At 40.4% G+C, this 26786-nt stretch overlaps 1 protein-coding gene across 1 annotated transcript in view; it reads right to left on the reverse strand.

Annotated features, from left to right (window-relative positions):
* Nucleotides 1-6605, reverse strand: part of LOC310985729 (A-type voltage-gated potassium channel KCND3-like) — a gene marked incomplete at both ends in the record, with an annotated part of 90075 nt that extends 83470 nt beyond the window's left edge. Inside the window, one exon of the mRNA XM_083971355.1 lies at nt 5503-6605. Within this exon, the coding sequence (XP_083827481.1) occupies nt 5503-6605 (1103 nt within the window). The remainder of the gene's footprint in view (nt 1-5502) is intronic.
* Between the last annotated feature and the right edge of the window lie 20181 nt (nt 6606-26786).

Raw genomic sequence — 26786 nt, forward strand, 5'->3', positions numbered from 1 at the left:
GGGGCGGACCCCGTCAGTTATTTGATTTTCTCAGTTGCATGTAAATTGAGACAAGGACAAAAGACCGATTAGATGCCAAAATCGAATTTTGAGCATAGCTCGATTAAGCTCTGCATGTAAATGTACTGACTGTGTGGGAGAGGAGTGGAGAGACTGGGCGTCCATGGGGTTTTTGCAACATGTGGCGGATCAAGAAGGGCAGAGGACCGACATGACAGGGGGTCTCGGTCTCCTGGTACCTGTGCGGGCCAGGGCCGCAGAGGTCAGCGAGACAGAAAACGAGTCTGCCCCGACCGTCTTCAATGTCTCGAGAAACATGTATTGTTCCACCGCCGCCTGCTACCATGGAGTGAAGCCTCTCTTTCCCCAGAAGGAGATCCAGTAGTTATTATATCTAGTGAGGTTTAGGTTGAATGGAGACACACTATTAATAAAGGCAGGTCCCTAACAAACGCCTGTTGATTTGAGCGATTTAAGCAAATAAACGTCCAGGCCTTTTTTTGGTGTTTTATGGTATGACAGGCAGGAGGGCACACAAAGCTTCATGAAAGGCTAATGGGGGCACACACACAAAGCCCAGCACACGATACCCATCTTTTAAACAATGCCAGTATAAAAGTCTCTATTGAATTTATTGTGTTGAAAATCCAGATAACACTAACAGTATGGAATAAAAGGTCAGATTATTTTTTCAAGAAAAGAAAATGGAATGATTTTTGCCGCAGAAAGGCACAGAAAATTTCTTTTTTGGATATTGGTTTCTTAGTGGAAATACTGAACATCAACACTCGCAGAATGCTTGTGTTAGCCTTGAACATGCATCAACTGATAGTTTTCACCAACTGCAAACGACTGTCCTTGGTTAGTGATGAGGATCATCATTGTTGGGGCTGTAGCTGTAGATGCTCTCAGTGCTGCTGCCTATTGTGTGTGAGGATAGAATGGTTCCACACTCAAACTCATTATTCAGGGTTCAGAATTTACATAACACATTCACCTTGGCATTTCTATCCTTTACAGCGTTTAATACAAAAGACTGTAACACACACGCACGCACACACAAATACAGTACTGTAGCACAGGTAATGGCGGGTACACACTACAGGATAATCAGGCCGATTATTGTCCCAAACTCCCGCTTCCGATCAAAGCCAGCAAAGGCCCGATTGTCTGATGTTTGCAAACGACATCGTGTCTGATTTTCCTGTGGTGTGGGGTGTGTTAAGAGCAGGGTTCTAAATTAACACCCGCCAACCCGCCAAATGTGGGTTAAAAATCATTTTGGCGGGTGTTAATAAAGACATACTAGCCAGTTTGGCCGGTGGTGTATGAGGCAATCATGACGGTCAGAGCCGCTCTACTGTTCTCAGTCATTTGTCCCCCTGGCAGCACTTACTACATCTCCCATGAACACTGCATGCTACGTGATGACGTATCAGACGCCCATTGGCTGCGCACAGGCCGGTGTTTAACGCTTTCACAACCAAAGTGAAGCCGTAGCGGCGGCAGACGATGCGTCGCGGTTTTTTTTTTTTCGTGCATGTCCGCGGTGCACAGATGAAAAGGCTCAACTTTTTGGGAGGCAGCAAGCGCACTGCATGTCATGTGATAAGAACAGACTCAGAATCGATCAGCTGCACGGACCTGCTTCTCCTGCAGTAACATGCTACCTGGCTCTCAGTGCTTGTCGGTGTTGTGTCAAATCCTGGTTCCCTGTCCAGCTGGTTCTCCCCGACTGTTTCCCACAGAGCTCTGCCCCCAGATGTAGAATGTGTTTTATAGAAGAGAAACACTGAAATATCCCTCATGTCCACCTCTATGTCTTAGCCCAGTCCTTCATTGACAATAGTTACTGGACTAGTTTTTTTTTCCAATTTCCAATTTATTTATAGAGCACATTTAAAACAACCAAGTTGACCAAAGTGCTTTACACAAAAAACAGTGAACAAATCAACATTCAGTAAGAAAGCACAACAGATAAAAAAGAGCAAAACCAATAAATAATAAGACCATAGTTGCTTTTTTTGTCTAGCTAACAGAATACAATTGTGTATAAAACTGAAAAAATAAATAAATAATAAAATAATAAAAACAGGATTTTAGGGTAAGAGTAGCCTATAAGGTTTGACATCACACATTACCGTACCTGTACTTAATCATTTGCAAAGATGTACGAAGACATTTAGGCTACAATGTGATTAAATTAATGAGAAATACAATTCTTTTGTGAACATTTGCCAAGTAGTTTGGAGGTTTGTCCATGTTGTTTTGAGAATGTAATTTCTGTTGAAAAAATGAGCCAAACCAATGGAGAAAAACTGTAATAGAGGAGGCACAATACCACGAGAGATTTGGAATATTGAGCGTGAAGAACCGGATACTGTGCTGAAGAATCAGTTAGTGTGTGATGTGCTCCGTAGTGCACACCACACACTATAAGATCAGAAGAGAGAGATCTTGTGCGATCTGTCTTTTGTTATCATCAAGTGTGTGGTCTCCTAATCTGTGAAGGTTTGAAGAATCCTGTAATGTGTGCCAGCCTTTAGGAAAGGGTTGTTCTATTCTGCTATGGAGATGCATCCATGACTTTTCAAATGGTTTCCATCTCTTTATTTGAGAAACGACAAATCTCCAACACACTGACCTCAATCAACAGCTCTCTGCTCTGAAACAGCAGCGTGGTTGCTTTAAATTACAGAAAGTTGCCAGTTGAAACATGTCACTCCTTGGCAGGGAAATGGACTTACTGGACTTTTTTGGCACTCCAAGCCTCAAGGTCACATCATAACCTTGGTAAGGGTCAACTCAGGTGCAGCACAACCGCCCACACATTGTCCTGTTCAGTGTTTACTCAGCAGATCATTCTCAATAATGAATACTAAAATCACGGGACTTCTGAAAACAAGTAAACAGGCTTTAAATCTCTCAGTCTGTAGTCCTGTTTGGAGAAGCAAACCTGTAAAAGTGACTGCGATGAAACTTAATTTAACATTCTTTTGGGAATGGAGGTCCTCATTAATAGTTAAAGGACAGGTTCATATTTTCCATAATTATACAATTATGGATTTGAGTTCTGGTTGGTAATTTGATTCTGGTGCAGGGTGGCGGACTCTGCCACTGATAATGAAAAGTACCAGAGAGGTAATTACAAACTGTATTGAATGGACTGAACTGCAGGGAAAAAAACAGCCATACGTAAATAGTATCAAAAAAGGTGCCTTTTAAAGAATACAAACATAACCATATGTTGAGTTATTGGTAGTGGCAGAGGAAGCGGAAGAGGAAGACCCTAAAGTAAAAGTTCCAGTGTAAATTTAAGCATTTTGCTTAAATGCTAGTAAAAGTATTGCACGAAAAGTCCTAGAGTAAAAGTATGTAGGCTATATAAAATATATATATATATATAAAATATTATATATATATATATATATATATATATATATATATATGTTTATATTATATGATTAAAGGCCCTTACACACCATGGGGACGTGATGAATTGTGAATGAAATGTGAAATATTCGCCGGTGATGTGAATATGTGACGGACGCAGCAACAATTATAAACCAAAATGATGACGCATTTTCAGTCAGTTTGAAGGACTCATGATGAAAACCAGAGTTTGAAAAAAAATCTGATGTGCGAATTACATACAGTCTATACATCCCTGGTGTGTAAGGGCCTTAAGACTGAAGAATGTAAAGTTCTACATACTGTAGAGGGACAGCAGGAAATTGTGAGATAATTTATGGGGGGGGGGGGGGGGGAGTAAGAAAGAAGAAAAAACAGAAGTTCTGATACACAGTCCTCAGGTTTTATAAAGGTTTTTTTTAAAGATTTTATCCATCTTTGATTTTTGGTGAGATTTTGACTCATTTGAACATTCATTGAAAGGAAACCAAGTGATAAGTTAAGAAAGGGAGGTGGAGCTGTTAGAAGCCAAAAAGATTGGAAACCACTGGTTTAATTAAAATCTATTGTACTTTAAACGGTCTTTAAAAGGCTCTGCCTTAATGTTGAGTTAAAGTTAATAAGAAGCCTCAGCAGTCTGAGGGTCTCCCAGTGTTACAGTGGAAATCCATTCTTTTATATGTACACAGACTATTTCCTTGATGAGCTGCAGGTGAGGGAAAATGACAATGAACATCTGCGTTAAAAATCCATCCAGAGAATGAATCAACAACAGTTCTGATACCTGATTGATGTAGTAAGTGGTGGGAAGTAACTCATTGATGAAAAATACCAGATAGTCACTGGTTACATCACTTATTGCAGTGGTGTAATCATTTTATTCTAAAGCCAGTTTTGCATTTTTACTACATACAGTATACAGTGAGACCCACAAAAGAGACAATAAGTTGAAAAATGATTTCCAGGAACTTATCATTATTCTTACACTGTGACTTCATAGGAGTGCTTCACTCACCCTGACTTCAGCAACACTTTCAAGTTCACCCTGCCATTCATAGCACCAAATCTCAGCGAGCTTGTGTGAAAGATTAAGAGCATAGTGGAATCATAATAAAGGTGACAGAGGATCTCTCAGGGGACACCTCGCCTCCAGGCATGCAGCAGAGAGCTCTAACTTTCTAATGTATTAAATTAATTCCACACAAGGCATCTTTACACAGAATGTCTAAACCATAAATACAGTGCTTCTGGTCTGGGACCAATTAGGAGACAAATCTGTCAGAAACACAGTGTAAAAAAGTTTTTTTTCCCCACTTGCATATTAATCAAACCGAACAAACTCCTTATTACCTATTTAAAAGAACACAAGGAGATGTGTCACTTAAATGTCACAAGGGTGAAAAGGTGGAAAAATGATGTTTGTTCATTGGGTAATTATACATCGGTCGACCTCTTGTTCGTCTAATTTCAATCATAAAGGTTCAGCCTGCTCTTTCACATCTGAGGTCAGGCTACATACTGTACTGTACATCATTTTCTCAGGAGGCAAGAAATTAAAATGGAAAGAAAGAAATGTCAGTATGCCCACATAAACATATAGATAAAAAGGAAATAAATATAAATGTATGACTGTATATTAAACAAGTCCTTGAGACACACGCAAACATGCATTGCATCCAGGCATCTATTCGGTACCTTGCTGTACTATTGTATGCAGTCAACTGTTTGCTTCTTTGGCAAGTCTTAAGTGAGGTAAACAAGATGCCACGAGTGTTTGTGCTGGTAGATAAATGCTACGCTGCCCACCATTACTCACACTGGCAGCCTCAAATAAGCTGTAGTGTACTGAGTTATGTGGGCGGGCTGTCTTAATTCCCTCTTGAAATTCAAAGTGTTTTTCATAAATTATTCAATTTATATAAAAATACACAAGACAATGCATCTAGTGCATTTATTAACATCATAAACGGCTGTTTTGGTTCTGTAGCACAGGGAACAAGAGGTGAAGGCTTCTTAGGACGGGTACACATGTATTAACCTGGGAGTGTGTGTCTGTCAGTGTACGTGGGTGTGCATGTGTCTATTACTCACCCCAGCGTCGTCATGGTGACAATGGTGTACCAGAAAGAAGCCGGGATGCTGGTGAACTTGGTGGAGCTGGAGCCCTTCTCCGCATAGAACATGACGGTGGCGAAGATGATGATGGCCATGGTGAGAGAGAAGAGGAGGAAGCCCAGCTCCGACGCGCAGCTCTTCAGCGTATAACCCAGGATCCGAAGGCCCTGCGAGTGGCGGGAGAACTTGAAGATGCGAAACACTCGAAACACGCGCAGCGTCACGAAGGCGCCGCTCACGTCCTCGTTGTCGGTCATCACCAGGCCGATGTAGTACGGCAAGATGGCCACCACGTCGATGATGCTCATCACGGAGCGCATGAAGAGGTAGCGGCTAGGCGCAGCGAACAAGCGCAACAGGTACTCCACTGTGAAGATCATGACGCAGGCCGTGTCCATGCAAAAGAACGCCACGGTGTAGCGCTCGCCGCACGGCATGTCCTTCTGGTTGGCGGTGGTGCCGCACGGCACCGTCTCCACCACGTTAGTGATGACTGAAATGGCAATGAAGAAACCGGTGACGTAGTAGAAGACCAGGGCCATGGTGGAGGTGTGGGGGTTCTCGAAGGCTCGCCACATGGTCTCCCTAAAACTCATGTTGGGCAGCTTCATGTCCTTGTTCTCCTCCTGATCATCCTGCAGCCGCTCTATATTCTCCCTCTTCCTGTCCTTGTACTCTTCGTAGCAGCAGTCGCCGATGATCTCAGGGATAATACCGAAGAAGGTGAGCTCCTCGTCGTAGGCTGAGATGCACTCGTGACGGGGGTAGTGGAGCTTCCCCGTCCGGTAGAAGTTGAGGATGCTTCTGAAGGCATCAGGGTCCCGGTCAAAGAAGTACTCCTTGATTTCCTCATTGTAAAAGAAGTCCTTTTCAGTACTGCCCAGCAGGGTGTCCGGGTAGCGGTCCAAAGTGGTTCTCCAGGTCTGAAAACGCCGGCCGCTGACATTGAGGATGATCAGCTCGTCCTGTCTCTTGCTGTTGTCTCTTGGGGCAACAGGCATGGGGCAGTTGGCAACGGGCATCCAGCCAATGGCTGCTGCCCTGGCAAATGGGAGCCATGCTGCTACTCCTGCTGCCATTGTGATGGAGAGTCTTCAAAGTAAGTCCTCCTCACCTTCAGACTCAACTTGCCTCGAAATAAACTGGCATCTGAGAGGTAAATGGTAATAAAAAAAAAGAAAGAAGAGGAAACATAAAGCTGAAAACAGCAGTACACAATATGATTAACCAAATTATCAGTGTTTGCAAATCAATATTTGGTAAAAAAAAAAAAAAGAAAAAAAGAAAAAAAAGGAGCAGCGTGACATTTCAGGTTCCAAATGATTTTTCCCCTCCATTAAATTTCCAGTCACATTCCCCTGCTTTCTGTCCAAATCCACCAGAACCTGCCCGAAAATGTCATCCAATTTTGTGGAAAGACAGCTGGTGTATGGGTACAACTAAAGCACAAGGTCAACCAGAGAGGCAGCACACAGGTAAAGATGATGTCTGACCTCAGTGAGAAGTTTATTGTGTACTTCAAGATCCCCGCTGATATGTGAAACCTGCAACAGTTTGAATTGCATTTATGAACCATTTATGAATTTCTCTTTCTCAAACAACAGGAAGACACAATCATACACCTAAGGTCCTAAACATGGTTAGACTCACTGACGGTCATGGACTGAAACAGACCTGTTGAATCATGTTAATCTGCTGCAGGTTTGTCCACGCAGAAATATTATTATAGATTTCCATTCAGTTAATTCAAAAGTAAATGACCTGATTCAGCTTCTGCAGTAACAAGTCGGATCATCCTGCCTTTTAGAAGTCAACGAACTGCGTTTCTATACATCATGAAAATATTAAAAACTTGAGCGTAAAAAAAGGTTTACGCACTGAAAACACATTAAATCGCCAAAACCTCTTGTAGGGGAAAAAACGCACCTGACGTTCTGAATTTGAGAAGATTCTTAACAACTGAAACAATAAGCAATAGAGCAAAATCACTCACCGATGAAAGTGGAAGAGGGAACACGATCCCAGCTCTTCCCTGCAGAAACAGAGGAGTTTCTATGAAGACCGAGTACTCAGTTAACAAGTGCGCGCGGAGAGGCTCGGATCCATCCAGCGGGATGAAGCAGCGAGCGGCACCTCTCCTCCTCCTCCTCCTCCTCTTCCTCCTCAGTCAGTCTATCGACAGACTCCTCTAACACCGAGCAGCGCGCCAAAAAGAAAAGACAAAAAGCAAACCAAAAAGCAGATTTCACCAGTCTTTGGATCCACAAGTGAGTTAGAAAGAAACGATCAGTAGCGCCGGGGTCTGTGCACATCCCCAAACTGTCTCTACATCCTGGCCTCCTTTTGTTTTACCGTCAGTGTTTGGAAAGTGTGATGCGGAGGAGAGGAGAGGAGCAGCGCGCTTCCCTCTGCTCGGCACAAAGTACAATGTGCGTCTCTCACCCTCTTCCTCTCTCTCTCTCTTCCTCTCGCTCTCTCTCTCTCTCTCTCTCTCTCGGTGTCATCAGCCCTCCTTTCCCTCTGCCTCACTTCACCATCATATGTAACACACTCAGCCTGTCACTTCTGCTCAATCCAATAATGTTCCTCTGCATTGCTTACTTAAGCAGAATACCACAGCATGGTGATGGTGGGGAAAATAATCAGTCACAAAGGAGGTTTTAAAAATGCAGGTGTAGTGAGTGGTGGAAAACAGGCTTTTGGGAGACCATTAAAGTAAACTAATTCTATCTGAGGAGTAATGTGATATCCCAAAGATAAAACATTACTCTTATTTTTCATATAAGCATGTGAAGATGACAGGACTCTCCTTCTGAGGACTGTTGGACACCGATCAACCACCCAGACCTCCCCTATTTTAACACAAGGTCACATTTCTTTAATGTAAGTAAAACCATCCTTCTCTAGAACCTCATATACAGTAGGGAGAAAAATCTATTATAAAAGAGAATAATGATAAACACTTTATCAGGCTTATCCTGTTGGGAACATTCCCCAGGAATACTACAAGGACAAGATAAGGGAAACAAAATTGAAGAAATATCTCCAGCAATATGACACACTTTGATTAGATGTTTTTTGTCTCAGTTTTGCTTATCAGGGATTTATTTCTTCCAAAGCAGCCACACTATCAGAAGCCAGACTTTCCTTCAGGGATGGCTAACTCTAAAAAGACACAAACCAAAGGTATCACTAAACAAGAATGCCAGTGGTGGATAGGTCTGCAAAACCCCAGAATAGGCTATATCCTGCAATGACCATGTCCTACCCACTGCCAACCTGCAATCACTATCTTTAAAGATACAAACGGTGGTTTCCTTCAAGAAGATTAGACTCCAGTAAATGCCAAATCCTGACCTCCACACCCTTATTTTTCCAACTCTGCACATATGGGACACACTTCTTGCGCTGGCTGTGAATACTGGCACTGGATGTAGATCATGAGATGCAAGATTGTGCAACATGGATGCAACATGTGTATGCTTATATAAACAATTCATAATGCAGCACGCTGAGTATCACAGCCTCCCTCTATAATGCAGTGGACAGTTGTGAAAATGTATGTCTAAGAACGTCCTGTTTTTTATTATGTAATATTAAAAAACTGTTATTCTGTGCATGGTCATCTTAGACATATGCAATATGCAAGCAATAAAATGGTTGCTTTTTGTGAAATTTCTGTCAAAATTAGATGATGAAACGGGACACGCCATGTGCAATGCATTGTGCTATAGTGGCGCATATTCCTGGACGAATAGACGGTGAAATCAAACAAAGCATTTTACATGCAGTGCAGCTTTTATGGCCCCAGGAGCTCTGGAGGCCTGGAGCAGTTTCCTGCTTTGCCTGGTTGATAATCCAACCCTGGCTTTTAACCTTTAACTGAATTAAGAGTGTAAAGCACGTTGAGTGATAGCTATATTTTTGAAAATTTCATGACACCACTTATCATGGATCACATTCCCTATAGGGAGCAATGCATTATAAACTCCTCTCCACTTTTTGTGGGGGGTTTTTTTTCCAGTTTTTTTTTTTTTTAAAGGGATACGCCCAAAAAAAATTTCATGTCTTGCCTCACTCCCGAGTCCATGACAAGCAGACTGTGTGTGCAGTAACAAGGGAGATAGAGCCGTATCGCCTCAAACGCTGGAAGTGCATAGGTAGTGTTAGCCTGCCTCCTACCCGAGCCAAAATCAGCAGTCAGAAGTTGATTTCATTTTAGCTCTAAACTCTGTAAATATATCACTTTATCGACATTTCAAACATTTTTAGTTGAGAAAGAAACCGTTTAGATCAGCAGTGTGTAGTTAATTTGTCTAAATACCAGCTGTTTACAATTTTGTTCGGACATATTCCACGCTACTCAAGCTAGCCGTTGTGACCAACGCACTTCCGGTTACTTTCACAAAATAAAACACCCGTTGCCCTTTACATACAGAAAACCATGACGATAGAATTTGAGCTTTTACTTTGAAATAGGAAGCTAACCTACCCTTGATGTAGCTAGCTTGAACCAAAATAAACCGTCTTTGCTTGAACCCTCCGTTTTGACCGATCTCGTCCCGTTACCGGCATTTGACCGTTCAGGATGCCTTACCGGAGATTTTTGTCAGCGAAGATCGGCACGCCGGTTTCCGTTTAGAGTTGCTGAAGAGTTTCTCTGATGACTTTAGGTGGAGGCAGGCTAACACTACCTATACACTTCCAGTGTTTGAGCTAAGCTAATTACGAGCGATACGGCTCTATCTGCCTTGTTACTGCACGCACAGTCGAAAGGATTTGTGTCTATCTGCTTGTCATGGACTCGGGAGTGAGGCAAGACACGAAAAAAAATGTTGGCGTATCCCTTTAACTTTGTTTTCCTGCAAAGTAACAAATGGCTGTTTTATGGTATAGAGTTTGAATTATACATAAGATACAGTACTTTGTATGAATGGAGTATAAGTCTCAGCACTAAAAACTCCACAGTCATTTTTCCTCAAACAAACCTTCATCATCTAACAGAGTGAGTGTCAAAGGAAGTCCTATAGAGCCCCATACCAGAGAGGAAGAAGCAACGGACCCCACTGGCTCTCCCTCACCAACTCACACTTCAATCGCAGGCACCACGGTCTGTACATAGGCACCTCAGGGGACTGCTGAGGTTGGACGGGGAAGGTCTTTGAATGGGTGGCCTTGTGTATGGCTGTTAGAGGAGAGACGGGAGGCAGAGGAAGAGAAAGAGAAAGAAAAGGGGGGAGGGGGGGGGGGGGTGCTGTGTGTGGCCTGGGTGTTAAGACAGATAGGCTATTGATGGACTCCAGTACATTCAGATGCTCAGATGAAGTTCTGGCACATCGTGTAAAATATTCATGAATTGAGTCTTTGAACATTTTTTTAGATGCAGGGTTTCTCTCACAAAAAGACTCGCTTTTGTTGTACCAGTGGTCTTGAAGAACGGTTGAGCTGGAGAATGAAAATATTTTTTAGGTATTTTTTTTCTGTCCTTTTCTTTTTTCTTTAAAAAGTATCTTTTTTCTTTAAAAAGTATCTTTTTTCTGTGGCGTAAACTCTTCATTTTTAGTGAGCACTGACTACGGTCGATGCACTGATCCACTCCAGAATTATCATTAGAGAAGTCGAGCACAAATTTACAGTAGACCTCTTTAGATGCATCACTACTTCCCTACATGAGGCGTATAGCACGTAGAATCTCTCTTCCTTTTGTCTTCAGCAGATTATTCTTTTTGCGGGGATTTCTTTCATCATCATTTAATCTACCAAATGCCAGCATAGCCCTCTCAGTGCAGTGGATCATTCTCTCCACTCATTCTTCTCTTTGTGACACGTGCAAACCTCTGGGGTGGCAGCTGAACTTTAGAGAAGATCACTTACAAGCAATTTTTCACAAAACTTCCTGTGAGATGACGACGAGTCTAGGATTTCCTATTTTCCAAAAAAGGAGAAGTCGAGTCCAAAAGACTTTTGTTCCAAATTCATATCTTGAGAAAATAACTGAGAAAAGAAAAAGTAAAGAAACAGACTAAACCCTTTTCCATTAAAGGACATGGATATGCAAATAGCTTTGCAAGCACGTTGTCCGACGTATTTCAAATGCAATGTCCTTTCGGTAATACAACTTTGTTATTGCATTTTTTTTTTTTAAATCCTTCCTTTTCTAACATAGTTTTTCCCCCACAGTATTGCATTTTTATTTTATTTTATTCATGTGTCACACACCAGCCCAGCCTATAATGGCTTACAAGACAAAGATTTCATACTCATAGCCAGCAAACATATAATCAACACAATATAAACCAAACCAAACCAAACCAAACCAAACCAAACCAAACCAAACCAAACCACATAGATAGTAATATATAGTAAAGACCCCTTCTCTGAAACCATTTCCAACTTAACCTCATCATAAATCCAAACCAACACAGGCTTCACACTCTGCATCTTCTTCTGAAATAAAAACTGCCTGGCTTAGTCATATAATGGACAATGAAACAAGAAATGAAGTTCATCCTCAATCACATTTAGATTACAGTATAGTACAGAGTCTTCCCTCCTCGGGCACAGAGTTAAACCTTCCTACTTATGCCAGAGGGAAAATCCCAGACCTCAGCTGAGCACATAGAGATCTTTTGGATCTATCCAGTATAGGACAGTACACATTTTTCAACTGAGAATAAGTTATGTGTTTTGATTTAAACCAAATGTCATTAGCCCATTTTTTTAATACTCAAGAAATAACTTGCTTCACAAAATTAACACTACATCGCAAACCATTTGTGAATATGTATTGCTGATCCGCTTCATTAAAGATAGCAATCATTTCACGACACCAAGGATAGTTATGTACTTTAAAAACCTTTTTGGTATTCTACCCTCGGGCATAGAAGACATGCAATTCCAGAGCCTAAGCATTTCCCCCTTCTGCTTAATCAAACAAGGTTCCCAACCCATATCACCTTGGAGAGCTAATACAGGAGTAAATTTGTGCACACCTAAGAAACAACGAATAGCCCTGTTTTGAATAGCATTCACCTTGGATAACTCATTACCTCCTCCATATTCCAGCTGCACACAAAAGAATAAGAGAAACACAGCCGCATCATAGAGCTTTGATAAGGTAGCACAACCAAGATCTTTACAGTTCTTCATACTTATAATAGTGCCTAATGCCCTGGCTGCTGTATCAGTAAGGGCATTAATACCTTCTTCAAACTGTGTTCATCCACGGTGAAGCCAAGGTATTTGTATACATTTGTGTAATATAATGGCTTAACTTTAACATTAAAATTAAAGGAGCTTCTGTTTTCTGAAATGTATGACTTGAGTTTTCCCTTGATTAGCCTAACTGACATTCTCCATTTCTGGCACCAATGATTATCAATGTCTAACAGTGACTGTAACTTCCGCCTCCCTCTCTGCCAAGATAATGATATCACCCGCATACAAAAGTATATTTAATTTCATATATCTTCATTTTTAATTTGTGCGGCTAAATCATTTATAAACAGAACATCTCCCTGTCTGACTCCCAGTGGAGTGGGAAACCACCCTGTCCTCACATGTCACTTTAAAGCTTTAACAGCTTGGTAAAATACTGTACACCATCCACCCCAGCTGAAATAAGTTTAAACTCGTTCTGGAAATCAATAAAACAAACAAAGGTAGACTTCCCCTCAGAGATTCTGGCTCTAATTGCAGTTCTCAGGGTGTAAATATGATCTAGACATGATCTAAATTATGTTTTCTGAATCCATGCTCCTCCACCAAAATGTTTTCGGTCTCTAGATATTGAACCTGGAATTGAGAACATTATTAGATTTTAATTTATAAACTGTACTCAAAAGGCTGACTCCTCTATAGCTGAGGAGGGAACAGGGTCATTTTTGGTTGACTTTGGAATTGGTTTAATGAATGATTTGTACCAATCAGAGGGAACAATACTGGATTTAAAGCATACTTACAGGAATTGGGTCAAGACCTGTAACAATTTACTGTAGGTGTTTTCAGTACTTTGTTGGAAAGACCCTCAATGCCAGAAGCTTTAGTACACTCAACAGCTTTATGAACCTCTTTAAGTGTAATATCGGAATTACCATCTATATTATTGTCGCCAGAAAGTAAAACAGCAAAATCCTTCACCCACTTGTTGAGCACCAAATCAGCCTTCTATCACCATTTTAAGGCACAATTTCCATTGGAATTTTTGAGTCTTTCTTGGGCCCCAGTTCATTAATTTCTCTCCAGAAAAGCTGTGGATTTTTTAATTTGCAGGTGCTTTAAATTAAGAGCCAAGCCGCGATCAAATATTTTATAATTTTTTTTTATAAAAAAGCAACTGGCAGTGTTTAAATTCCATTTTAAGAGCTCGGGACTGTTTCCATACCCATGAAGACTGCTCCTCATCTGTATATTCTGGCTCGACAGTCAACTAGTAAGGTCTACCACGGAAGCCAGCATGAACAGAGCTACGTGACAAAAACACACATGTAGCACTACTCTCTCATATTAACAGAGTTTGGGCAGTCAGTGTTGTGTGGTAAGGAGCTGGTGGATGTTGCAAAGCATGTGTAGTGATATTTTGAGCATAATAGAGGTCAAAGTCACGGTTTTAAAGTTCTGCCCCCATCACTTCACTGTTTAACTGCAGTGTAGCGCAGCTAGCAGGAGGAGAGCTCGGTCCTGGCTGCACATATTTTTCTGGGGTCTTTTCCTACAGTATGGTAACACTCAGGGACCTATTAGAGCTGTAGAGCGTTATTTAGAAAATGACCAGGATTCTCCTTTAATGTCAGTATTTCGTCTTGACCAAAGTCCCATCATGATCCCCTTATAAATAATAATTTTCTATTACCATTTGTGTTTTTCTTGCTGTCTTTTTAAGAGTTTTTGTAGAGTTTTGTTTGATTCTGCTCGACACTCAGTCATGCGTGTTCACCGGCGTCTGACGTCACTCCCACTCTCCTTGCCTCTAACTTTCTGACTTAATCTCAAACCATATTTCCTCAACTGTGAGGAAATATAGGATGTTGGCTGGAGCTCATTATAATAAATTCTTGTGTGGATAGCTTAGCAGTAAATGTTACTGTTGACACTAACTGTGCACCAAATTTCTTCTGATAAAAAGCAATAAAAAAAAAATAAAACACTTGTGTGTTTAAGCATGTCATCCAAATATACACTGATAAGGCTGAATTTAATCTTTGTGGTGCTTTTGGCATTCAGAAATGCCAGTGTAATCACTCATTATTTATCGTGTATTTAAATCTTAGAAAGTAATTTGTATCATTTCTGTAATAGTTAATCATCTAATTTCTGTGGCTCCAGCCAAAGCAGCAGCTGAGATTTTAAGGTGTTTTTCATCTGGCTGTCCTGCACCTGGGGACGCTGCTTGCTGATTGGATGACAGCCAGATTTTCTGAATTATAGCCCACACTGCTCCAACTAACTCCATGCGAGTGAGGAACCTGATACAGCCTTCATCTGCCACCATTTATTTAAGCTGTTTCTCATTTTGATTGAGGCATTTGAATTAGATTAGATCGCTACAATAAGACCTTTATTTAGCTGTTTGATCACCATTGTGTTATTCAAGGTTATATCTCCGTTTATTCCATCAAGTGTCATGGTTTTCAGGGCCCCACGAACAAAGAGAGAAAATATGTGCAAAATTCTAAAAGCATATCAAGGCAGCAAAAGAATTTATGTATGAGGAAGTAGGCCTACCTTGAATTCACAAAAAAATGTGCTCTCAACTCACAACAAACCACAACCTTCAAGCTGCATGCTACAGTATAATACATTTGTTGGAACGCTGAATATCCATCTTTCATTAAGAGCTGACATTTTTAGATAGTTTGTAACCCTATTCTTCAACTAAATTCCTGAAGTAGCCATCCACTACAGTGTTGCATTACTGAATGAAAAACACTATACTATAGCAAACCCTGTTTAATGTATACATTAACAAAGAATGTCCTTGTGAAATGTGAAAGGCTTCACTTGTGACAATGATCAGATGGAGAATCAACAACCCCCTCATTTTTAGCATCTTTCAGCTCATTGTGTTGGCTTCATTGTCATAGTTCATTCTCATGGCATATAGAGTAAGAGCTGGTGAGTTAGCAGGTGCTGGTAATGTGCATGCCTGTAGAACACAAAGAGGAAAAAAGTGATGAGCATTCAGTGTTTCTCTCGTCTCTTCATGTGGATGAATGAACCATCGGTACCTTCTTTCAAAAAGTTCCTCCTGCACCAGAGCAACAAACTGCCAAGGACGAGTACGGAGAGATGGGACTGCTAGCCTGCAGAGGTCTGTGCTTTAAGGGAAGGTAAAGAGAAGCACAAGTTGTTTACTTGTTCTGAAGAAGGGGGAAAAAAAAGAAAAGATAGACGAGTGGTGTCCACTGCTATTTTGCTTGTTTGTTTTCTTGTTATTATTATATGTTTCATCATCTTTAATTTTTTGAAATAGAGTATAATATTGCTGCTGATAGTAAGCCAATACAATTATAACAATAGAGAGGGGTAGGTACTATACATTTTTCTTCATCCTGCTCCTTTTCATTTATGGTGACTATGATATTATGTAAATATGTGCAACCATGTGTATTATGTATACCATGAATGGAATAAATCAAAATGAAAGAAATGAAATGCTGTGACAGTAAAGTTACTGATGCACATACATTTATTGTATTTTTGTTCAGTTGTGGTTCTTGAGAAATACAGTATTTATTACCATAGCATTTATCAATAATACAGTTAAAATGGGAGTAAATCAGTGTTGCAGGTAGATTTAACTTGTGCACCAAAGTTTACTGCGTGTTCTCCTAAATTTTTCAGTAGGGGGCTCCTAGTACAAAAAGTTGGCCGGAGCCTTGAGCGTTCATTCAGAGAGATCTCAAATAACTTTGAGTAGAAATCACAGCCTCCCTGTCCACAAAACCATATGCACAACTAATCGTGTGATCACATGAGCTGAACATTATATTCTATTGAAAAGATTGGCATATGATGTTGACAGATTGCCCGCACCACCAGAGAGAATATTAAACTTACATGTGTCATGCAGTCAAGACCTCAACTCCAAATGAATGCTAATGTTGATCTATGTCTGCCAGCGGTATAAATAGGCAGTGGTTTCCTATACAGTATCAACTCAACTAGGAAATAGCATGTCAATGTTGTAAAATATGTATAATGCAATGAATGTTTTAAGTTTCATATCTCTAGTTAATTGCTGGTTCTCAGCAGTAGTTATCCTGATGAACATTGGACAGACATGGATGTAGATGACTGTGTTAAGAGTGTTTGTTGTTTCTCACACTCATTAATTCACTGAGTCACCGGGATTAATGATAACACTCTAACATCTAAAACCGTAATTGCAAAGCAGCTTTTCACATGAAAGTGAACCACTATTTCCCCCCTCGCTAAATAAACTTATCTCACTTTACTCTAAATCTCTTTTTACGCTCAGATGAAAGCCAAAAACATCCTTAAGTTAAAGTCATAATTCACTCCGCATCATCTCATGTTGCATCACTAATGTATAAAAGAAGCCCTCACTATATGACCCTTGATGATTGCAAATGATTTACTTTCCTGTAATCTTTCTGCTAAGCCCCAGTCTATTGAATATTTATCAAGAGCAGAGATGCTGTAAATTGAGAGGGTTTGATGTCATTCTTTATCTGATAAGAATCAGTCTGCAGTCATTATCCAACACCCATTCTTTGGTCCTGTGAGCGATGGTAGTGAAATTCAAGGTGGATACAGGGGAGATTCAATGTGAACTTCATAGAGAATGTGATGCATCCCATTTTAACAGTTACATAGACGGGCAAGCTAGATAAACAAAAAAAGATAGATCAAAGCTTAAAAGAGAGAAAGAGACAGGGATGTGGCAGTCAACAAGAGGAAGTAAAGGTAATGAGGTGGACACGGGCCACAGATGTCCTCTGAAAAATTATGGAACATGAGCTGCTGGAGAAGCAATGGGGCTGAGAGGCTGGAAAAAAAACAACAACAAAGGAGAGAACTAATAGAAAGACGGAGGAGTCTGAATCATTGGAAGCATGAAAAACCTCAAGTGTGTATCTTAAAAAAAGGACAGGCAAGGCAGGCTATCAGTCTGACAGACTATAGACCCACAGATACAGTGTGGGTGTGGATAAATGAGTTCAGATGAAAGCCAGTAGCATTGATTATGTTTGAGTAGTCATCGTATGACTCACTTACTAAAGATCCAACCCCAGCCTTCATTATCCCGAATAACGAACCCCACACTGCAGACTAACACACATGCAAATCCCCACTGCAGAGGAAATGTGCAAAAACACAGAACAAATGATGGACGGACTGCCGAGTTGACCGGCATCATCACGCTGGTTGTTGTGTGAAAATAAAGCTCATCACTGAGGAGAGAGATGGTTTTGACTGCGGGAGCCTCTTAAGCTTTAAGCAGCAGAGCGAATCAACAGTGCAAGAAATCCTATGTGAAATTCATAACAGTCAACAGCACACAGAAAATCATTCAAATCAGGAGGGGAGTATGGGAAATTAGCGCACACGCACGCACGCACGCACACACACACATTCACACACACACACACACACACACACACACACACACACACACACACACACACACACACACACACACACACAGGCATAAGTCTGACTGCAGTGATGGAGCTCTACAGTAAAGTTTTGAATTTCTTTTACCACCACATGAATCCAGAAAATGAAGATATGTTTAAATTACAAGATATTTAAGTGAGCATGAATATCACATGGGAATCTGATTCGATATCACAAGTCACATTTCAGGGTTCCCACTCTTTTCTTGAAATCATTTTCCAGGACTTTTCCAGGACATTTTCAGTTGCTACAGTCTGACCGACATCACATACAGTATACACTAATACATCCCCTGTCCTACAGTATTCATGCTTTGAAAAGGTGTTCTTTTCAACAGTTGTACCTTATTTTGTACATTTAACCAGTTTGTTTCTATGTTTATTCCTCTCTCACCCCCAGAAGTCTGATTTAAAGGGATAGTTCAACATTTTGGCAAATTGGCCCATTGCCATAATCCCAATAGAGTATACGGACCTACTCCTAAAACAGGAGTAGGTCCGTTACCTTTGATTGTCGGTGCAAGCTGTTTTTAGAACGGCAGAGCAGAGCCACGAGCTGCTCAGAGCTACGCTATGGAGGCTAATGGGATTTCTTGGTTCCCCCCAACTTATCAAATACACAATCCAACAACTCCAAAACGCTCTGGTGGACAAGTTGTGACGCACATTCACCACACTATGAGATAATAACGGAACGTTACGAGACAGAGTTGTTTTCGAGGTAAATTCATGCAAAACAGCTAGGGCTGTAGCCGATATCCGAGTACTCGAGTACTCGCTCGGCTTGGGCAGCATCCGAGTACCATGTCACCTACTCGGATACAACCCCCACCGCCCCCTCGCACCTCGGGTTGACTGCAGCGCATTGGCCGTGTCTTCAGACGGAGCGATGGCGTCGCACGCTGCTTTTGGGCTATAATTTCACTGCTGCCGACAACCACCTTGTTCTGTGTTAAAAAATATATCTGCCAATATTTTATTTTTTTGCCTATTTAGGCTGAAATGTTAATGGCTCCTTTATTGAAGTGTGTGCTGCCGTTATAAGACATATGTTTAGCCAGTGGGACAATTTAATACTGTGGCATTCCTTCTTTTTTTCGCTCTTTTAATTGCGAGTGATTTGAGGACGGATCTGTGAGGAAAAATATCACACATGGACAACTGTTTCAGCTTAAAATAAAAAGTGTGTTATTATGAAAAAAGTGTGTTACTTTACTGTCTGATTCACGTGGCCCCTTGAAAACAACTCTGTTACGTTATTATCTCGAGAAATCCCATGAGCCTCTGTAGCGTAGCTCTGAGCAGCTCACGGCTCTGCTCCACCGTTCTAAAAATAGCTTGCACCGACAATTAAAGGTAACAAACTTAAGAATAGGGATAATTGCAATCGGCCAATTTGCCAAAATGTTGAACTATCCCTTTAAAGATGTGCAGTCTGTGGCTGACTTACAGTATGTATGAAATAATCGCTTACATGCTTAGAAATTATGACAAATTTATCATGGAACAACGCAAAAATGTTTTTGTTTCTAAACCAGACAGCTCTGTGCAGAGAAAACCCTCATGCTCTTGGTCCAACACCAGAAACACTCATCAACTAAAAGTCTCTAGTTTTCTCACTAGTCACTTCTTTGGAAAACAAATTCTTAGTGGGGTCTGAAAAAGTCAAACAGAGCTCTGGTAGCTGATGTCACGATGTGATAAATAATTTTCCAGGACAACTCAAGCTCTTCCACAACATTTGACTGTCTCTCATTTTCCATGTGTTTTCCATGACTGGAAAATTGGTCAACCGTTTTCCAGGTTTTCCAGGACGAGTGGGAACCCTGACATTTACAGTCTACAAATGAAGACGCACACAAAATAGTCAACATACGGAAGTGTCCATTATCTATTGTTGTGCTTTGCTGTCAAACGTGGAATTGACTTGTACAGTATTGCCGAGAGATAATTATATAACTTTCCCTATAATATTTTATTGCCCTTCAGCGAATAGCAACGTTATCATAGTTCAGTGTTTTAATTAAAACCCTAATGAGCGCACTGAATGGTCCAAGGAGTCCATGGCTGATTTATGACGAAGTGATAAATTACGTACAGTAATGAGTATTTTCAATTATAGAAGTCCTGGCTGACAAAATCATCAGCCTCAGTGGACTCAAATGAGACAAACTTCATCTTCTCACAAAGAAGACTGGATCTGATGAGCTGGCCTTTTTGTAGCATTTGTTTTCGTTTGTTTTAATAATTTGTATTATTTATGGTATATAGAGAAAAGAGAAAAATTCTGGAATTACATTGTGTGACGCTACCACCTGATTCTTTTCATCTATATTGTTTTTAATCTCTAATTAATTCCTTCACTGCTCACCCTCTTCTCACTATTCTGAAATCAATATACAGTGCAGTACTACTTTCTGCAGTACAGCATTGTGCTGATGCTGTATCAGAGGGCGTAATAACATTTTCTGAGGGTTTAGAAGTCATCAAGAAAAGTTTGAAAAGCTGAAGAATTGTTTGAATCTAACTTTCAGGGCTTCATTTATTCTATTGCTGGAGGAAACCTCTAAATTAATCAATTTCTTAATCCCCGAAAAAAGGGTCAGTTTTCTGTGAAGCTTCTCTCACCTTTGGCAGTGTACCACCTACTTGTGAACCAATTTAAGTTTATTCACTGGACTTGAACCGTTTAAATCGGAGTAAAAGCTGTAAAAATGGGGGTGTGTGTGACAAGTGAAGGATGTGAAAGCCCAACTGGGTTTCTGCTGTTTTGACCTAGTTAGTGTGTAATGGTTCACATCATTATGTGCAACACAGTTATTCAGAGACATCAAAGCAGACACAAGACAGCCACTAGATTGTCCTGGAGGGGGGAGGCACACTCCATAACAAGTATGAGGGAATCCACAGGAATATTCTAATAAATTATATAGACCTGAAACAAATAGTGGATTAACTGATACATTAATGAGCAGAAAATAGCAGATAATCAATTAATTATTTAAGTCAGTGACGTCTATGAAGGGCTAAGACTCTACAGCAATGCTGGCAGCTCTTTGAGGCTGAAGCTAATAGGCACAATGATGCTTTGAACTAAATGCTAACATCAGCATGCTGAATGCTCACAGTGATAATGATGTTTGGTTGGTATGTTTGCCATGTTAACAGTCTTAATGTGGGATGTCAGTATTTGCTAATTAACAGTTTTTAGTTAGTCGTGAGAGTGTTATACTGCCTCGAGGTTTCATGCCGTCATCCCTTCCCAGATTTATGAACACAGACTAACAACCACAAGTGTTTTTGCAGAACCATTTACGCAAAAAGTATCATCACTTCATCATTTTATCCAATTAGATGTTTGGACAGACGGATGAACAACCTAAAGTTAGTTACTATAAGCTACTATAATTAATTAAATGAGAAATGTGAATATTTGAAGAGCATCCAATAGTTCAATTCAATTTTCAATTTTATTTTACTTAAAAGGGACAGTGTACAGTTCAAACATAAATGTTGCTATTTGATGCACTGATTATAGCTTTAAACTAATTTGCATCTGTAGTCCCTTGGCAGGTCACATTAAAATTACAACACAATAACAGAACAGATAAAACAGTATACAAGGATAATCAGAACATCATAGCCACACAACAACATAGCTAAACACATTTGTTTGAAACACTATCCTCTCTAAACCACATAAGCCAACCTCGTAGTGGCAGCAGAGAAGTAGAGGGAGAGGAGAGCAGCACAACCACAACAGCCTCATTGTACTGTAGGAAACACAAATCTCAAAAAATCCAAATCTATCAAGTTAATGCTAAGACACTAGGCACACATATTGTCGTCATGTGAAACATTGCTAACTCAGGGACAGTACGGATAGCCCCATGAGGAGAAAGATGAGGGTAGATGTGGGAACAAGGCTGCAGGTTTCTGGAGGTGGTGTACAGTACACAACTCTTCACCCAGATATTGTACCGTGGTAGCTCAAAGCCACAACATATTGCTGTTGGGGGGAGAGTTTGAAGAAGAAAGTGTACCAGGCTTTAGTCCAGGAGGGCAAGGAGGAAGGATGGCAGGCACGGTTGTTCCCTGTGGATATTGGCTGCAGAGGTTTCCCAGCCACATCACCGTGGCGACTGTTATGAGCTCTGAGCCTGGTTGCTCAGAGGACGGAGGAGCCGGTTCAACAAGCCTCTTGCTGAATTTGGAAGCTGGAGGCCAAGAGCAGATGGGCAGTGATTTGGCCACCACTGCCGGCCCGGCCCCCGGCCCGGCCCCCCAACTGGAGAGAGTTGGAGTTAAGGGTTGAAACGCTCTGTGAAGGTTGGGTACCACCTGACAACATCTGCTCCTGCCTGAAGGCAACGGCTAGCTCATTAGGCAACCGCAGAACGCAGCCCAACTGGTATTAGTTGGCAAATTTTGATAAGTGCCTTTCATATGCAAAGTCAAACTAAGTACTTTTTATCCTCTGGATACCATGAACATTCATACCAAATTAAAGCGTGATCAATTTAATAGCTGTTGAGAATATCTATTCTCTTTTAATCATTTCAAAGCAGGACAAAACTAGAAATTTAAGGTAATTATCTTGAGCTCTGTTAAGTTTCAATAGACCATTTTCTATAATTATGCTCTACTATCAACTGATGAGTCTACAAAATGATCAACTAAATTAAATCAGAGCTGAAAATAATTGTTAGTTGTAGTATTATATTGTGGGGTCCACTTGAGTTATATATATATATATATATATATATATATATATATATATATATATATATATATATATATATATATATATATATATATATATATATATACACATACATACATATATATACATACAATATGTATATAATAATATTGCTTTTATTTTTGTTATGTTTTTGTTGCATTTAGTCAAGTACTGATGGACACTTCTGTGTGGAGAGGAGTTTGTTCAGGAGAGGAGTTTGTTCATTGAAAACAGGGCAAGTCTGGAGGATGCCGCCCTGTTCCATCTGAGGTGAAGAGGTGCCTCACTGCCTTTGTGGTTTCCCTACTGGTGCAAAGATGAAGGCTTGGAAGTGGAGATGTACTGTAGGTCCTTCCTGCCTTTCAGCCATCATGGGAAATATCAACTCTCTGCCCAACATAATGATGAGCTGGAGACATTGGTGAAGACTCAGAAAGTAGACTTCTTTATATACTTGTGTACATCCCACCCATGCCAACTGCTGAAGTTCAATGTAAAGTTCTGGACTCATTGGGGGATTTGGTGGAGAGATGCACACTGAACAACTTGGATCATCCACTTCAAAAAAACACCTTTATGGACCAAAAAAAAAAAAAAACGGTGGTGGTGGACGGCTCCACCTCCTTCGCTGCAGGACAGAGAGATATAGAAGATCCTGTACCCACAGCCATCAGGCTTTTTAATTCTTCTGTAGATGAGATGCCAGACAAATGAATTTCTCTTTGGGGATTACAGTAATAAAGTCGTTCTTATCTTATCTTATTTTGAACAAAAACATCCACACCTTGATTTTTTTTTTCAAGAAGACTGATTTTTTAGAGACAGACTTCAAGTGTGAGTGTGAGTGTGTGTGTGTGTGTGTGTGTGTGTGTGTGTGTGTGAGTGTGTGTGTGTGTGTGTGTGTGTGTGTGAAGGAGATGGAGACGGAGACGCAAAAAGGAAAGGACATACATTTAGTAATCTGGTACAGTAGGTACCAATGCGTGTGAACACTGTGGCCAATCAGCCACGGGTCAGCGATTGTTCACACACAAAGAGATGTAAGGTATGATGTTGTGATGACATTTAGATGGTATTTTCATGAACAAAGTTAATTTTAGCTTGAAAGCCACATGCATGCCCCAAACCTGATGGGCTTTAAAAGTCAAACACAGGAACAATTTAAATGTGTCGCTTTGATGTGTGCAGCACGGGCTTCGGACATAACCGTCTATACCGAGTTTTTCCATTCCTCTTATTAATGGAGTCATTTATTCCATTGCCTATCTTTAAAAGACTTCATTCTGTCTAAGACTTGTAGTGTTCGTGGTAAACAAACTGCTGTTCTGACCATTATTCCTTAAAGGTAGTGAATTCTTTCACATGTAAGTGTGCGTACACCTGGCTTTACTTTACTTTATTTGTTTATTTAGTCGGGACAATGCATATTAATGAACAGTGAGTGCTAGAGTACCCACAGTAAATACACCGGATTTAGCACATGTGCTAAATTACATCCGTAGTCCCCAAAACAATACACCAATTAACATAAAAAGTCCATAAAGACGGAGGACCAGTAGATAACAAAAAAAGTACAATTACATAGTTACAGGGTTAGACATGATTCTCTGAATAAAAAATATATATATATATATATATATATATAATCTATATAGCTGCTATTAACATGATTCATTGAAATATAAAAATATATATCTATACAGTTGCGATTGACATGATTAATTTAAATATAAAAATATAAATCTATACAATTGCAGTTGACATGATTCATTGAAATATAAAAATATATATCTATACAGATGTGGCTGACATGGTTCGTTAGATATTTACCTATATAGTTGTGATTGACATGATTAATTGAGAAAAAAACATCATATAGTTACACATGCTTGGGCTTGCTCAAATGCACTTGTATCGTTCATACTCTGCGACCTGCATATGATTTCACACATTTTACTTCCCTGTCCAGGGGTATTCTACCTTGCACATGACTTGGTAATCCTAAAACTGACTTAATATCATTACATCCAATTTTCTTTGGCTATTATTATACCTCATTTATAAAAGCTCTGTCACTAACCTTATTCTGGGGCTTTAATTTCCAACTCAATTAGATTAGAGTGAAGTATGACCGAGTACTTAAAGTTTTTGGGCAGTGGAATTCAGACATTTTTGGCTGCGCCCAATTTCCTCCCTGGCATGGTATGTGTGTGATATTGAGACGGGGGGATACCTTATCTAAATACCTACATTTCTGTTCAAGATAGGTTTTTTTTTAAAGCCACATCTTAAAGCTTCTGCTGTGATGCCTAAATTCATTTCAACTCCATTCAAATCTTCAAGAATAAATAAATAAACAAAAACTTTTCATCTTTTCATCCCTCTCTTGGAGTTTCTTTTCAGTAGCTGCTCCAAATGCCGTGCGGTGCAATTTGTCTGTCATCTCTGGAGTTTCCAATGTTCTTTCTCCCTGATGAAAATGACTGAATATGGTGGTTATTCTAAGGATCTATGCCACTGCGAAAAAATTGTGGCCCCTTTTTTTTAGGACTGAGAGACGACACGGCGCACAGAATACCCAAAGCAGGGGAGACATGTAAACAAACAATCTACTTCAGCTTCAGTCTGATTGGGCCTTTAAAATCAATCTGTCTGCTGAGTGATAATGACAAAGCTGGAGGTAAACACTGCACTATATGAGCAGTCACAGCCTGCCATTTCACATCACCTGCAAAGTCAAATGGTGTTTACTCGAGTCCAGCTACAGATCACCTCGATTGTGTTCGGCGCACAGACTTTGATGAGCTCAAAACATCACGTCAGGAGACTGATGCAAAGGCAACAAATCCACTTCATTTGGACATGCTGACATTGTTCTGTCTCATAAAAATCATTGTCTTCCATTCAGGCAGGGTGCAAGGCTGCCTGCTGCTCGTCTGCCTCTACACATGTTCACATCATTTGCTCAGATTTTGCTTTTCGTACAGGAATACACCCACAAATCCCCTCAAACAGATCTTTGATACAGAGGGGGGGCAGAGAGATGCTTTGAAAAGCCCTCACCATTTGTGTCTCTGAATCGATAGTGCCACCATTTCAACATAAAAGTAAAAAGTGCCTGGCTTTCAGAGGCGCACCAGCTGAATAACATCCTGCCACGCTTTGTCCTGTGGGATACTTCCACCTGCTCAAAAAAGCAATCCATCCTTTGACTATTGATTAGTTACAGCCAAAATCGGTGAGAGGGAAGGCAAATAGGACCGCTGAACGTACTGCATGTTCACCAGGGCTGTGAACATACACATTCAACAGAAGATCCTACTCAAAAAGTGTTTTTCTATCAAAGCTCTTTTCATGTTAGAGTTTTGTTTGATTAACTACAGTATATGTCATGAATGAAACGACAGAATCAGGTGTTACTGCAACTATTTCATATAACATTACACTGATGATCAGGATAATATGGAGCGTGTCATTGAGATCCTTTTAAAAAACTTTTCTCATAAACTTCTCAAACACTGTCTTTTTTTTGGTTTTGTGTGGAAGCCAAGCCTGGAAGCCTTATCAAAGTTTAGGCAAACATTAGCAGCTCTGTTCCACATAAACTCCAACATCTCAGCCACTGTAAAAACACGAGATGAACAAGTGTGTAAGTCAAACAGTGAACAAAACAAAACACAAGTCTGATCTTATTTGTCCTTTACACTGTACATACTTCCAGTGCTGGTATCATCTTAAAGCCCCAGTATTTAAAGCAGAAGTGAGTGATCCGGTCGTTTTCGCTAATGCTGCATTCCAGGCAGGCTTTTGAAATCGTAAATTACAGCTTCAAGTCACAACTTACGACTTTGTAGCGTTCCAGGCAACCCACTCGT

The sequence above is a fragment of the Trachurus trachurus genome (genome assembly GCF_905171665.1).
Source record: "Trachurus trachurus genome assembly, chromosome: 5".
NCBI classification, from domain to species: Eukaryota; Metazoa; Chordata; class Actinopteri; order Carangiformes; family Carangidae; genus Trachurus; species Trachurus trachurus.